Here is a 14,870-nt window from a genome sequence, read left to right as displayed (position 1 = left end):
TATTTTTAAATCATGGCAGGGAAGCCTGGCAGCAGATTATCAGGCTGGCCTGGCAGCAGTTAGGAAGCAGTGATCATGTTTTACCTGCACACAAACAAAACCGGCTATAAACCCATAAAGCGCACCTTGAGTGACATGCTTCCTCCCAAAGGAGGAGGGACCATCAGCTGGAGACCGAGTGTTCAAACACATGAGCACGTGGGCACATCTCACAAAATCGGAATCATAGAAAAGTGCAGCAGCAACATGAACTTTATTCTTTTACAACAGTGGTATGACTGCTTACAGACTTTGTTTACAGACTTTGAAAGAACTAGCTACAATAGGTAACTAAGAATAAAGCAACGAAAGTAGACAGGGAACACCAATACTAGGTCTAATAAGCTTTGGTCTAAGTATGATGCTAACACAGCATAATAAAGAGAAAAGACCAGACACTGATTATGCCCCAGTTCGGCGAGAGCCCCTGGAGTCCCACTGCACTTGTGGCAGGGATACGTGATCTAAGTACACGTCTCTGCAATACTATGCAGAAGCGGAACAGCTCCCCTCTGCTCCATCGTCCCTTGTCAATTTCCAAACTATTTAATTTTGTATTTGGGCATTTAATGGATTCAAATTAGTGTATTCAACATAACTCTATCAGTCCTGTCAAAAACAGAAAGCTAAATGTTCTGTGGACAGATGTAAACATTATTAATGCACATTTCCTACATGCGCATGTTATTTACAGAAACACGTTTACTTTAGTTGGAATACTATAGTAGGCGGCAGATACATAATATTCACATTAAAAGCTAACATATATGCATATATGTTATATTTATGGAAAGAATAGCTTATACTGTTTGTTTTAAACTGAGGTAAAGAGAAATTGATCCTTCAAAAATAACCTTATAAAATAATCTAGTCAGTAAAAATTTAGTTTTGTAATTGAATAAATTATGATCATTAAGAGATTTAGGATTATTCTTGTGACTATTTCAGAAGCATGAGAAGGCATCATAAGGGAGGCACAGGAATGGGCCGTCGTCCAAAGGAATGGACTGTTGAGCCCAGAAAACAACTGCATTCCTCCTAGAATTCATGTATTCCTCAGAAAAAACTACACTGACCACAAAAGCTGCAGATAGAAGGGTAACAATCTAGGAGACTCCCGGGCCAGTTATGAACATCTGCTCCAACAGACAGGCATCACACCAACCAGACACAGGAACATAAGAGCACAAAGCTCACAGGTCAGAAGGCACGCCCTGAAGGCTAGATGCCACTGGATGAAGAATGAAAGCATACTAGTGTGGCAAAATCCTCCATGACTCTGATCTGAGGCTTAAAACAATTTTGAAATCATTCCTTTAAGTCTTTGTACACAAAACCAAATAATCCTTTCTTAGTGCTTAAAGGGTTTCTCATTATCATTTGACCCTTGGGAAAGATTTAAAATCCCACAACAGAGATGAGAGAAGATCAATATTCCTGCAGTCCGAGGACTCTGAAGCACCGCACTCTGGCTCACTTCAGCGAGAGGAGGGCAGGGAAGGCTCCTGTGGGACAGGGCTCGCTGCAGACACCAGGCTGCTTCGCTGGCCCTGCTTCTCTCTCTGTGGCAAGCCAGGGTCACTCCTGCAATGCTCTCCCTCGCTAGCACTGTCCCATTCTCCTGGCCTGGACTGCTGATCCTGAGGAGAGCTTTCACAGGCCTTGTGTGCAGGAACAGCTCCTTTCCGTTGGGGTAAGATTGTAAAAAATGCCTCTTGCCAGTCTCTTGTTTCCAAGAACTCCAGGATAATTTCAAACACTGCAACAAGGACAAATCCAGATACTCCTTAGTCAAGGTCACCAAGATGCTGAAACTGTCTTGTAATGCGACCCTTGTGCTGAGTGCTGACTTGTTCTAATCACACAAGTTCTCATCTCCTCCTTTTGGCTACCAGGGACAAACTGCCCCACGGCTCTCCAGCCTTCATGTCCTTTCTAGCTTTTCCTCAGTCAGCTCTCAGGCCTCAGCAACTTACAAGCCTCAGTCAGCTGTCCGTGATAATCAAGGCAAGGCCTCTCGGGTTCCATCGCGCTCTTCATCAGTGTTCCTTCTTCATCTCTTATGACTAACTCACTGCTAGGACACAGAAGGAGCACGCAGCCACATTTCTTCTGTCTTCCCCACAAAGCCACACTGAGGACCCCTTTGCCTACTTTCTGCTTCTGCTTTCACATCAGCAGAAGAAAACCAATACTGTCCCTACGCTCATCACACTACAGGAAAGCCTTCCTGGTTATTTTGCAGAAAAGGAATTTCTACTAGGTACCAAAGGTTTTAGAGAAATTTGTTCCTTGAATAAGTAATTTCATTTCTCTATTTCCATAAAGTCTGCTATATAAAAGTATTTAGGATTACATAAATTTCCTTAAAAATTACATAAAAGAGCTAGGGAATGGCTACTCTTACAGAGGACTGGGGTTCAGTTCTTCCCATGCACATGGTTGCTTACAATGGCCTGGGACTCCAGCTCCAGGGATCCAGTTCCCGCTCTGGCCTCCACAGGCACCAAGCACAACCTGGTACACATACATACATGCAGGAAAAATACCCATAGCCACACAATACAGAAACAAATCTTTAAAAAATTAAGGCTAGGTGGCTTGGTGGTGTATGCTTTTAATCCCAACATTTAGGAGGGAGGCAGAGGCAGGTGAATTTCTCTGAGTTCAAGGCCAACCTGGTCTACATAGTCAAACTCTGTCTCAAAATTTTTTTAAATTATAATTTAAATAAATAATACTTAAGACAAATTATACTAAGCAGTGGCATCTTACAATGTTATTCATGACACCTGTGAATTCTGAGATTCACCGGAGAAAAACAATTCCACCATTTTGGGCCATATTTAAAGCAAGCTTTATTAAATAGTAAAAACTGAACAAGAGACAGACTTTGGTCAGGACCATTCCCTGGAGTTTCCCAGCTGAGAGTGGCATTGAGCCATGTGTTGAAGGGGTTTATAAGGACAAACCTACAGCACACAGTACTTTCCCATAAGGCTTTGCTCTCTTCCAACAACTACAATTCCCAGGAGTCCAGAAAGTTAGCTAGTTCCTGGGCAGGTGGGGCTTCAAATTAAAATCACTCAACAGTGGGGGAATGATTAAATGATTATCTATTTAGAGGATGGAATATCACATAGTCATTAAAAATCAGTCACATGGAAATTACAATGCAGCAAAGAATAGGTACTCAGATTCGTAATGCTGACAGAGACCCCGCCACAGGGAAAGAGCTGGAAGGAAACACACCCAAAAGTGCACAAGTACCCTGAGTCATTAGATCATAGCTAGTTGTTTTATACTTTGTAAATTTTCAAAAAGTCTAAAGCATTCACTTTTATTTCAAATAAATGATGTCTCTTTTCTATTTGTCCAAATCTGCACTGTACTGCTTCTTTCACAGTGCCCACTTAGCACACTTCGGTCACTTCTCTAGCTTACCATGATTAACTGCCAAGACTTTTCGACTGTTCATCTTCACAAAATCTGCTAGAGGGAGCTGTGCATGTTCAATTCCATAACTGGATGCTTGTTTAAAAGTCAGTCCCTGAAAATAAAGACATGGGGACTTAGGTGTTGTACAGTCTGGAAGAGTGTAGACCTTTTTCAGAAAGGACTTTAGTGCAGAAAACATAAGAACATGTGTTTTAAGTCCTCACAGGAGGAGCATTTACAGCCTTTGCTTAAGCACCTCACTTCACAGAGGTGAAGAAACTACATTCCCAGCAGGCAGAAATCTTCTTCATGGCAGAACAAGGAAATCCTGCTGGATCGGCTTCCTGATTACTCTCTTTCCCATCCCCTAGCACCTTTCTCTCAGCTGAATATGAGAGGCGCACCATCATTCTTTCTGTGGGAGTAAAGTATGTCAGCGTTCTGGGTTACCTGGGTGACAGATGGAAGAGAGACACTACAAGGTGCACTGAGGCTTCTCAGCAGCAGGGTGATCAACTTCTCAAGGTCTGAACACTGGCAGCTTCAAGCTCTTTATTGTTACACAAAAGGCGGGAAGGCACGTACACCGAAACCTCATATCTGACCTAGGGGTTGTCTGCAGGAACCATTAGCTAAGCAATTCTCAGCCATACTTGTGGGTTTGCCAGGCCTGTCAGGACTAAACTATGCAAAAGCTCTGAGAGTCCTTCAAAAGAACAGCCCCATAACATCTCAGATAACACTAAGTGACTATTTACAAAAGGCTACTTCAAAGCCTAGGTGCCATCACTCCAGAATCCATGCCAGACACAATGACTCTGCTACAAAAAATATATAAAGGAAATTCAGAAAAGCCGGGCATGGTGGCGCACACCTGCAATCCCAGCACTCAGGGAGGCAGAGGCAGATGGATCTCTGTGAGTTGGAGGCCAGCCTGGTCTACAAAGTGAGTCCAGGACAGCCAGGGATACAGAGAGAAACCTTGTCTCAAATTGCACTCCACCTCCAAAAAAGAAAGAAATTCAGTTTCGATTGTACACCAAGACATAAAAATGGTAATGAAATGAAATCCTGAGTGAAAAATATTTCAACTGTCCTTATACTCTATTTTTCCCTTTCAATAAACTAAAAGACTGTTAGATAGAGGTTTTATATTTTTCTCAAACTTAAAATGCTTGAAATCTGTATTTATCCCAGCCGAAAACTCTCATAAGACTGTCCAGGAAGTATAAGCATTTAGTATATGTGGGAGTAAAAGATGGGAGAGCCAGGGGCTTGCAGAATAGACGTGTTTTATTAGAGAAACAGACACAACCTGAGCAGAGAATCTGTTCATGCATAAATTATAAAATAGAATTTTCTACTGAGAACAACAGAAAGGCTAAACACCACTGTGACGAGGGTCCTGTAATGCTCTAAAGTTGCTCATCCAATGCTTAGCCACACCTGACAACTTTGAGATTACAATTAAAAAAAAAAAAAATCAAATTTCTCAGCAGTATTACACCTAGGAGCTCCAGAGCCATGCAGCCACCATGGACAGGCAGATATGGTCCTCTGTGACATGGCAGAAAGTCTATGTACACACTGCTGCTGGAGAAACACTTCCTTCATATACTGTACTGATAGTATTTCTTCACTTAGAAAAAAATACCCTTTCTTTAGAAAGATGGGATGAATTGAGCATGTTGCAAAATACACAATAATGTTCTCTTCAGAAAGTGGAGTTCTGCAACTTTTTATCTATATAAAAGCATAAGGTGAGAAAAGAAAAAATAATTTCAGAAATCATGTATTTAAAAACTAGTATAGGGGGCTGGAGAGATGGCTCAGAGGTTAAGGTCGGCTCCTCCAGGGGTCCTGGGTTCAATTCCCAGTTACCACATGGTAGCTCACAACCATCTATAGTGTTATCTGATGCCCTCTTCTAGCCTGCGGGTGTGCATGAGGGCAGAGCACTGTATATATAATAATAAATAAATCTAAAAAAACAAAACAAAACAAAACAAAACCAAAAAAACAAAAACAAAAAAATCCCCCAAAAAACTAGTCTAGGGCTGGAGAGATGACTCAGTACTTAGCACTGCTCTTCCAGAGGACCCAGGGTCAGCTCCCAGCACCCTCATGGTGGCTCACAACTGTAACTCCAGTTCCAGAGGATCCGACATGATTTCCTGACCTTCAAGGCATCAGGCGAGCACATAGTGCAGACATACATGCAGAGAAAATACTCACACACACAAATAAAAGTGAGTACTTTATGAAAATTGGTGTAAGCACCAAGGGCTCGTCAATTCGCTAGCATCCAGCCCCAGCAACAGACACGCCTGACACAGGCAGCCTGTGCAGCAATCTGGCCATTTCCCATAATCTGCTTTGCCACCTACCATGGTTGACTTTAGGCTTAATTTCTTTGTTCCTCGGATCCTGCAGCTGTGAAATGTAGAAATAGCTGCACTGACCTCCCTAAGCTGCAGGGAGGGTCAAGCAAGTCAACACGAAGCCTTTTGCCTGGCTTAGGTCACTACCTCAGTGGCAGGTGTTGGGCAGGAGCCGAGCCAGTACCTTATGATGGTTGTGGTCCACTAACCCTCCAATCACGTAGGCCTTGGACTCATCCAAGTCTTTCAGGACATTTGGTGAGTCTGACGTCAGATAGACCAGGTCCTCTTTTTTTATGACTTCACTGTAGTGCTCCGACTTGATGTGGATATCCTTCAAGAACAAAAGGAGAGCAAGTATACTCAGTAGCAGGGTCCTGTGAAAGCTGGATAAAATGGTTACCCGCTTCCCTAGTTCCCCAAAATAAACCGAAATCCAGATCACCTGAACTCAAGCCTGAGAGGCTATTGCTAGAGCAACATTAAAATCCATAACCAGTTCCTTACCTTGTATCTCAGCCGTGGAAATAGTCTACGAACCTTATTTCCTTGGCTGGGCCTCAGTCTCTAATCTAACCCCACACACTTGTAAAATCTAAAATCTTACTTGCATTATCCAGCCCTTTACTGTGGGGTCAACTCCAACTCTGCAACTTAGGAGCTCTCTTCTGAATATGGTGTCAGCCTACCTTTCTCACTTTTTCTCTGTTCCAAATACAAAAAATAAGAATGCATTTCCCTGCCTTCTTGATCACACAGTTTTCCAGACAAGAAATGTGTTTTCTAATTAGCATGCCCCATGAGATTCATCAAAAGGAAATCATCTCAACTTAATTAATAGAATGTGTCTGTTTCTACAAGGCACATTTGAAAGCTTTTCTACCAAACTGTCAGTTCAGAGGTAGAAGACTCAGTAAGAGCTGTAAGACATTTCAGGTCACATTAACTGCCTGATATGTCACCAGACTAAAGAAAATCAAATGAAGCAGACACTTAGATGGTATGGTACTGATTAATTACTTTTCTACAAAACAGTATACTATAAATCTGACTCCTATACTTAGTAAGTACTTCAAGAGGAATCTGAGTAACTACGGGCCAGTGATCTGTATTTCTCAAGAAAACTGAGGATGTAAACAGCTTGGCAAGATACAAACTATAAAGTATGCTTGCCTAATATAGTCATTATTCCTTAGAAAAAGAGACATGAATCTAAAAGACTTGCTAAGAATACCTTTCTTGCAAATGCAGCTTAATTCTTAAGCTTTCTTTTTTTTTAAAAAATATGTATCTTTTTCTTAATATTTATTTATTTATTATTATGTACAGTGCTCTGCCTGCATGTACACCTACAGGCCAGAAGAGGATGTCAGATTCCATTACAGATGGTTTTGAACCACCATGTGGTTGCTGGGAATTGAACTCAGGACCTCTGGAATAGCAGTCAGTGCTCTTAACCTCTGAGCCATCTCTCCAGCCCCAAGCTTTCTTAATAAATGCAGCTATTAGATTAGTAGGTATAAGTGGGAAAGCTGGAGTCTCGGAGCTATTTTTCACATCTCAGGAGTTTATAACAATGTTTGGCTAATGGCCACAAAATAGAAAGCATGGGTTTAGGAGAAATGAAATAGAGACACTTCCAAATGTTAGAGTGAATTTGCTTCAAAAGACCCTATCAAGTCTTCCAGATGATATTTATTTTTTCAAGAGGTGGCTCTAAGACCGCAGACATGATTCCTGAGGGTAATTACAAATGGGCAGGCCTGCCATTCTCTTCCCTAGCTTCTCCCCTCGTAACTTTGGGCATGGGTGTGAAGGCACGCAGGGTTTTGGAGCGTACCATTGCCGAGAACTCAGGTAAAACTTTACAAAAGCCTTTCAGGAGCTTAGGAACTTGGACCATTCTACTACCTTCCAGTTGACCCATCCTTTGTCATTTTCATTCATGTTCTTCTTCAGTTGGCCTCCGTGGCTTGTCAGGTAAAACTGATGAGTGATTGGCAGGCAGAGAAAAAGAAGCAACATGATCAGTCAAGTGCAAATTTTACCCCATCACTCAGCCGATCAACAGTGAAACCCAAAATATTTTTCACTGAGCTAGAAAAGAATTCGTGATTAACCCTGAGATGGGTGGGAGAAAGAGCACGTGTTAAGGTGGTGTCCTCTTAACCAGTGTCAGGGCGTCTCACCCCTCTTCTGGCCTCCAGAGGCCCTTATAGTTACAACCTGTCTGTCACTGATGAGAAACTGGTGTGAAAATATGCACATGCCCTTAAACAAAGATGGCCCCAGAGCACAGCAGGGCTGGGGATGTGGAGGGTCGGGGATGGCACTCGTGTTCAAAATATTTTTGTAGAAAAAGTGATCAAACAAGCATTCTGAAACTCTCAGGCAAGGGCAGCCTCTTGTCATGGGGTGGGAAAGGGCACTGGTCTCCTTTAACCCTTCATACACACCTGCACGGGATGTGCTGCTCGCCGGTTTTCTGCATAACATCGTTGAATCTGTTTATGAAGTTTCTTAATATCCTATAAAACAGCACAATTTAAAGGACAGGGTTATCAAAGTCATCTAAGGCCATCCCACGGAGCTAAGGGAATATAATAAGCAGAGTGAGCAGACAGGCACAGGCCTTTCTTTTAAAATGTGAGGCCACTGTGATCATTTTCGTTTGATTTTCCTATAGACTAACAAGATTACCATATGTAACATCAACACTATGTAATTCACCTGTCCTTTTAAAGTTCCCATCTGCTCGAATGCTAGTTGATGCTGGTTTAACAGACAACCACCAAAAAGCTTCTTTTAGAATCATGCTATTTCCATACTTTAACCCAGTGGCACTGGTAAAATGCCATATTTAAAACAAATAGTGTGTGCCTGGATATACGTATGTGTGCCACGTTCATGCAGGGCCTGAGGGGGCCAGAAGAGGGGTGAGATGCCCCGAAACTGGGGTTACAGATGGCTGTGAGCCACCATGCTGGTGCTGGGAGTCAAACCTGGGTCCTTTGCACGACCAGCAAGTGCTCTTAATTGCTGAGCCATCTCTCCAGTCATGCTACAGATTTTTTTTTTCCCCTTTTAAATTTGAGACAGGATCTCACTAACTAGTCCAGGCTTGCTTCAAATGTGCTAAATCCTAGGCGGGTCTAAGCCGCTGAGACCCTCCTGGTTCAGTCTCCCAAATGGGAGGGCTATAGACATGTGCCATCACACTGAGTAAGTGCATAATCTTTAACTAATACGTGGTTACTTAGTTTTATTCTCTAACTAGAGGGTGAATGTCTGTCTATGCATATATAAGCATACACATAAATACACTATCCATATAAAAGCACTTAATTTAGGAGTAAGAGAGCTTGAAAACCTTAAGGTATAGTTTAGTATATAAATAATAACACCTATGAAAATCAAGTGCCTTAACCTCGTTCACATAAAGGACCCCGTGATACCTTTAACACCATTAAGTCATCAAAGCTGCAGTCGATGATAAGGCGGAGGCTGCTATGAACAACATCTCTCCGAATACGCTTTCTGTCATTTCCATCCGAGCTGGATTCCAGTTGACACTGTCGTTCTAATTTCTTTCTCTTGCGTTTTTCTTTTCGTTTTTCTCTAAAATAGCAAACAAAACAATGTTTTTGCTCTTATTTGTACTTTTAGACATTCACATTTAAACTTCTAATTAAGCAAATATTACATTTTAAAATAGGGTTATATGAAATATATTTCTTCTGTGAGGAAAAAAGGTCAGATATTGGCAACTTTATTTATTCCATGCAATAACAATAACTTTACACATGAAAAAATTATTTTGCAAAGATAATATAAAGCAATTAGTGAATAACTGCATTATTCAATAGTTTCATTACTAGTACCATATAAGTCTAAGAGAAACTTATGAGTTATGAATAATTACTCACAAGTCATCCCCTAAACAATTTTCTAGTTCAATATCACAGAGAATACTACAATTTCACTAAATTTACTAAAAGAACAGAAATATAAGTCCAACTTTTTAAAATCTCTTTTTAAAATGTCTTTGGAATTAGACAATGGCTGCAACAGAAATGCTTTCATGAGAACCTGTTTTAGCCACATCTATGTCAAGCCAGAGTTTGACCTTCCTGATGGTAGTTTTACCGGGATCCAGGACATGGCTACCAGCTCCCTTGTCTGAGCAGTTCCGGCAGGTCTGCTCCTATTCAGGTCATCTTAGGCGAGAACAGGTGCTGATCTGAGCTCATCAGTACACCAACTAGCTAATAACATGCAAACCCTTATTTTCTCATCCTAAGTTGAGTTTCAGTGCAGACAACTTTCAACAGGACCCGGCACGCCGATCAGGGTCAGAGGGCACGTGCCCTGAAGTACGCACTTGCGCTGCTCTCGCTGCTCTTCCCATTGCTTCTGCTTCAGCAGCTTCTTCATTTGTCGTTTCGACATTGTCTCGGTGCCTGCATCAGTTCTTGGCTCCTGTCTCTCCTCTTCACTGGCACTCCCGCCCAGCTTGCTTTCTACACTAGCAGGCTCAATAGATGCTGGCAGCGTTTCAGATGACATAGTTGTTGTTTCTGAAAAAAACTGAAAAGCAAAATGCTTTACACGAACAGATAACAAAGTAAAATAGCCCAAATGGCCAATAGATGCCAACAAATGTTAAACTCTATCACTAATAAAAGTACAAATTTAGATAGTTAAATTCCATTTATTGGCAAAAATCTTTAATTGTTTGTTGACAGTACTGGTAAAGGACTGAAGAAATAGGTTTACATATAGCATGGAGGGTCATCACACATTTTCTCCAGAAGGCGAGTTATGTTTTGAGTGTTGTGATGCACTGATACTATCCTGGTTAGCTTCCACTGTCAAGTTGTCACAGCCCAGAGTTAGGAGAAGAAGGCTCAATGGAGTGCGGAAGTGGGGCAGGGAGCTGGGGGGAGACACAGACAACATGAACACAGATGGACCCTGCCCAGATGATACTGGTCTGTGGCCACGTCTGGAAGGACCTGTCCTGATGGCTTATTACTGTGGAAGTTTATTAATGGGGTAGCGCTATCCCTGGACTGGCGGTCCTGGGCCATGTAAGAAGGCTAAGTTAGCATGTGGAGTAAGCCCACATGTAGCAGCCGCCACACGGTCTGCTTGAGACCCTGCCCTGACGCCCCTCCGTGATGAACTGTGATCTGGAAGCACAAGCCAGAGACACCCTTCCTTTAACTTGCTTTTGGCCAGAGGCCTTTATCAGAGCAACAGAGAATTAAACTAGAGCACATGCTTTCTGGCCTAGCAATGTATTTTCTTAGAATTCCTGTAAGAAAGTCAAAAATGTACATTAAACTTTGCATCATAATTTATTCATCCTAGCATTATTTTTAACTATGAAAAGTCAGAGTTTACTTTAGTGTCAGCAAAAAGAGTAAATAAACTATGGTTCATCTATAATATAAGTTAGAGATACATACTAAGCAGCCAAAAAAAAAAAAATGCTATTTCCAAAGTTATGCACTGGTAAGAGGAGATGGTTATATTTTAAATCACAGCAAATACTAATATTCCTACTATATCAAATTACTTTTAAAAAATACAGATGCATATACATCTTCAACTTTTATTCATGGATATCTACATTTCCTAACTTGAATAATACAGAGAAGATTTTTTGTCTCGCTAATAAATGTCACTGTGTATCTGTAAACACTTTAGTTATGGCTAAAAACAAAATATAAAAATTGATTCTATAATCAGTCTGAGAAATTATTAGGGTTGAACTGAAATACAATCATTTAAAGCCAATCGTACATATCTTTACCCATGTTAACTAGACCTGAACTTGCCGATTAGGGGAGGGTGACTACACTGCCATGTCCTTTCTCTTTAATACAGACTAACAACAAAGCTTAGCTGTGCCTGTTCATCTCCACCAAAGACTAAGCATGACCTACTAAATCCTGTATGGCCTTAAGGAACACTGTTTCTTTTTTACAGACCTAGTCTCTCCACAATTGAAGCCGAAACAAAAACAACAATAAAACAAACAGGTTGTAGTAAAGAGAGGACAAAATCTTTACAGAACATGATTTAAACAGTAGTTTTATTAAATGATTCTCACTTTCTTTGAAGTGCAGTGTCACATTGCTTGAAATTTAGTTGATTCTTACTGAGCGAGGAGTTGGAAGTTTCAATGATTTTAAAAGAAAATGAAGAGAGTAAAGGCAACGTCCCTAACTCTGCCTGTGTCTAAGAATTCCTATGAAACAAGGCATCTCCAGCAAGCCTAGCAGACAGAACTCACAATAGCTGGCTGAGTAAAGAGATGGATGGAATTATGGCATTATGACTGTAATCCAACACCAACACTTCCTAATACCCTAAAACCTGGCGGGGGGGGGGGGGCGGCGAGGGGGGATCCTGAAGGACCGGGATGAGCACACACTGTGGACGGATGGCCCTAAAGGCGTTAGATAACATTCAAAAATGTATATATGCAAAGCAATGGATAGTGGGAAAAACAAGACTCATTAAACATGCAAACTGAACAGGAAAACATTTCATGAAGCAGGTTTTCAAGAGAGCACATTGCTGCCTCTCCGTGACAATATTTTTCAGCAGTTCTCCATGTTAAAAACCCGAAGCGCTGGGCTCGCCTTCCTGTGAGAATTATCCCTTACGCCAGGGGGCGCCTTCGTCTTTCACATCTAAAATGTCTCAAGTTAAATTTAACTTGACCTATCACAGAGTAGTAACATCTCTGAGCAGCCTATCATGAGCCAGTCCTAACTACTATTAATCTACTTTAGCGATTCTGAAAACATTGTGCTGGGTGAGTTTCCAAGCTTTAATTAAATAAGCGTTAAATGTGTTTCATTTAATACAATACACGAAATGCTGATAAAATACTAGCTGGCTATCTTATTTGAGCTAGAATTTACCAAGACAGCTTCCACTCCGATTGTCTACTATGCAATAAACACATCGTGTACGAACTTGATGCAATTATGTTATGCAAAACAGCATTTTCGAGCGTTCTTGGTTTTCGTTCGGGTCACGTTTAGTCTATGGCTGCGAGTCTGGGGCTCCTCCCTCGCCCGGAGTGATGCTCACTGCACATTTTCCGTTCGCTGAGCCAAGTTTAACAAGTATTTAAGAACATTTTACAGAAAGTATAGAACATAAGTGTAAAATTTTCCTTTAGTATATTTTTAATTGAATGGTTAATTCACGGATTTCTTATCAGATGGTACCACAAAACTGAGAACTGACTAATAATGACTAAGACTATCTGGTGTGAGGAGAGCATACATCACCGAAGTCCAAAGACAAAAACCTCGCCGTTTCCGAACCAGCTAAAATAAAACATCCCTTGTGGCGTGTGTTTTGTTTTCGAGAATTGCTATAATCAATGACCTCCCGGTAACAGGGTATTTTTATTTTTATTTAATGCGCTGGTCAATTCCGCAGTAGCAATAGCCCTTTGTTCAATTGTCAAATCCCTTTGGCTGGAAGGCTGGCGTGGTAGGGAATCTCAGGAGAAAAAAAAAAATGAGTAATCTCCTAGTATTTATTCTCTTTACACCTCCGGACACATAGCCACATTTTAAACACAAAGTATTTCAGTGACAACTAGAAACACGTCGATCTTAAACACAACCTCTGCTCACCACGAGGCTCGGCCGCATCTGCAGCAACCGCCCCTCGACTCCCTAATATGCGACCGCCTGGAGCATGCGGCCCCGCGAAGAGAAAGGGAATGCAGGCAAAGCGCTCTCTAAGCACAAAGCAGCACTGCGACGGGCGACCCACATTTCCTTTCCGGTACAGACCCCCATGAACACAAGCCCAGACTTCCCCGCGCGGCACGGGACGCGCGCACGCGCGTACACACAGGCCCGTCGCGCCTCCCCCTCACCCCCCCCCCCCGAGTTTGCGGAGCGCCCGGGAAACGTCTGCCAGCCGGATAAACCGCCGCCGACCAATCAGGACGCTTGAAGATGGGGCGAGGTGGGCGGGAGAAACGCGCCACCTGACGCCACTTCCGCCGAGAACCCGCAACTGCTTCCCTGGCCCTTGCCCTCTTCCCCGGAAACCCTGATTGCAGCCGAGGGAAGGGTAGTTCGCGCTCTTTTAGCATCCGAAAAGATACCAAAGAGCCCGCGCGCGACAGCCGCAGTGCCATATTTACCGAGCCGCGGGGCCGAGGGGGAACGCCAGGGTGCGGCCAGAAAGCCTTTTTGAGGTGCTCTCGGCTCCACGCGTCAGGCCTTCGGAAACTTCAACTCCCAGAGGCAGAGGCGGTGTTTGCACGCCTGGTGACGGCATTACGTCTTACGTCATCGAACTGCGCTAATTTCAAATTTAGTTGGAGAAAGGGAGGGACTTATGGGGGGCGGGGTCAGGACCTGGGTTTCTTTGGAGAGTTTATCGACTACCACGAGGTGTTTTTCCCTGTCAAGAGTTGAGTTTGTACCCGCAGGCATTTATTCGTGTATACGCTGGAGTTTCGAGAAAAAGATAGCCCCACTTATACATATGAAAATGCAAAACAGACAAGATGCTCTTATTTTTTTTCTGTGCTGAGAGGATGATCTATTGTCCAAATTATTTCTAATTTATGTAGGAAAAGGTTATCAATATTACAAGGTCTTTAATAAGTGAAAAAAATTTAAGGTGAAATTCTTAATAAAAATGTATTGAAGTTGGGAATTTTAAAGTTTTTTTTTTTATGTCCTTAGTAAAATACACACTTTACAGTCCATCCTATGCTATTTTGCAAAACGCTAGTGCTATTTCATCGTTTGTAGTACTTGACCTTATATAATCCTTTTGCTAAATATAGACCAAATCAACCGAAGGGGGCAAAAATAAGCGGTTGTGTAAGTTGACTTAAAGTTTTTTTGTCATTTTCAATTAATGACTTGTAGAATTTGCAGATAAAAACTATTTTCAAATTTTTGAATAGAAGTCTGCCCTGTCAATACAGAAAGACCCATGATGTAGATTTTTTCT

At 42.0% G+C, this 14,870-nt stretch overlaps 1 protein-coding gene across 2 annotated transcripts; it reads right to left on the bottom strand.

Annotated features, from left to right (window-relative positions):
* Positions 1 to 1,238: 1,238 nt before the first annotated feature.
* On the bottom strand, positions 1,239 to 14,200 carry Trmt10a (tRNA methyltransferase 10A). 2 transcript variants are annotated; one of them, XM_051165792.1, is made up of 8 exons: positions 14,047 to 14,200; positions 10,240 to 10,445; positions 9,314 to 9,476; positions 8,315 to 8,386; positions 7,770 to 7,844; positions 6,043 to 6,192; positions 3,484 to 3,589; positions 1,239 to 1,798 (listed from the first exon to the last, which is right to left on the bottom strand). In XM_051165792.1, exons 2-8 carry the CDS (start codon positions 10,422 to 10,424, stop codon positions 1,518 to 1,520), a joined length of 1,032 nt encoding a protein of 343 aa, XP_051021749.1. In that variant the 5' UTR covers positions 10,425 to 10,445; positions 14,047 to 14,200; the 3' UTR covers positions 1,239 to 1,517. The 2 variants fall into 2 exon arrangements, with proteins under 2 accessions (XP_051021749.1, XP_051021750.1); XM_051165793.1 differs by having other exon boundaries at positions 10,240 to 10,435; positions 14,047 to 14,199.
* Between the last annotated feature and the right edge of the window lie 670 nt (positions 14,201 to 14,870).

The sequence above is a fragment of the Acomys russatus genome, chromosome 23 (genome assembly GCF_903995435.1).
Source record: "Acomys russatus chromosome 23, mAcoRus1.1, whole genome shotgun sequence".
Taxonomy (NCBI): Eukaryota; Metazoa; Chordata; class Mammalia; order Rodentia; family Muridae; genus Acomys; species Acomys russatus.
Note: the sequence above shows the minus strand (reverse complement) of the source record. Positions and strands in the feature narration are given on the sequence as shown.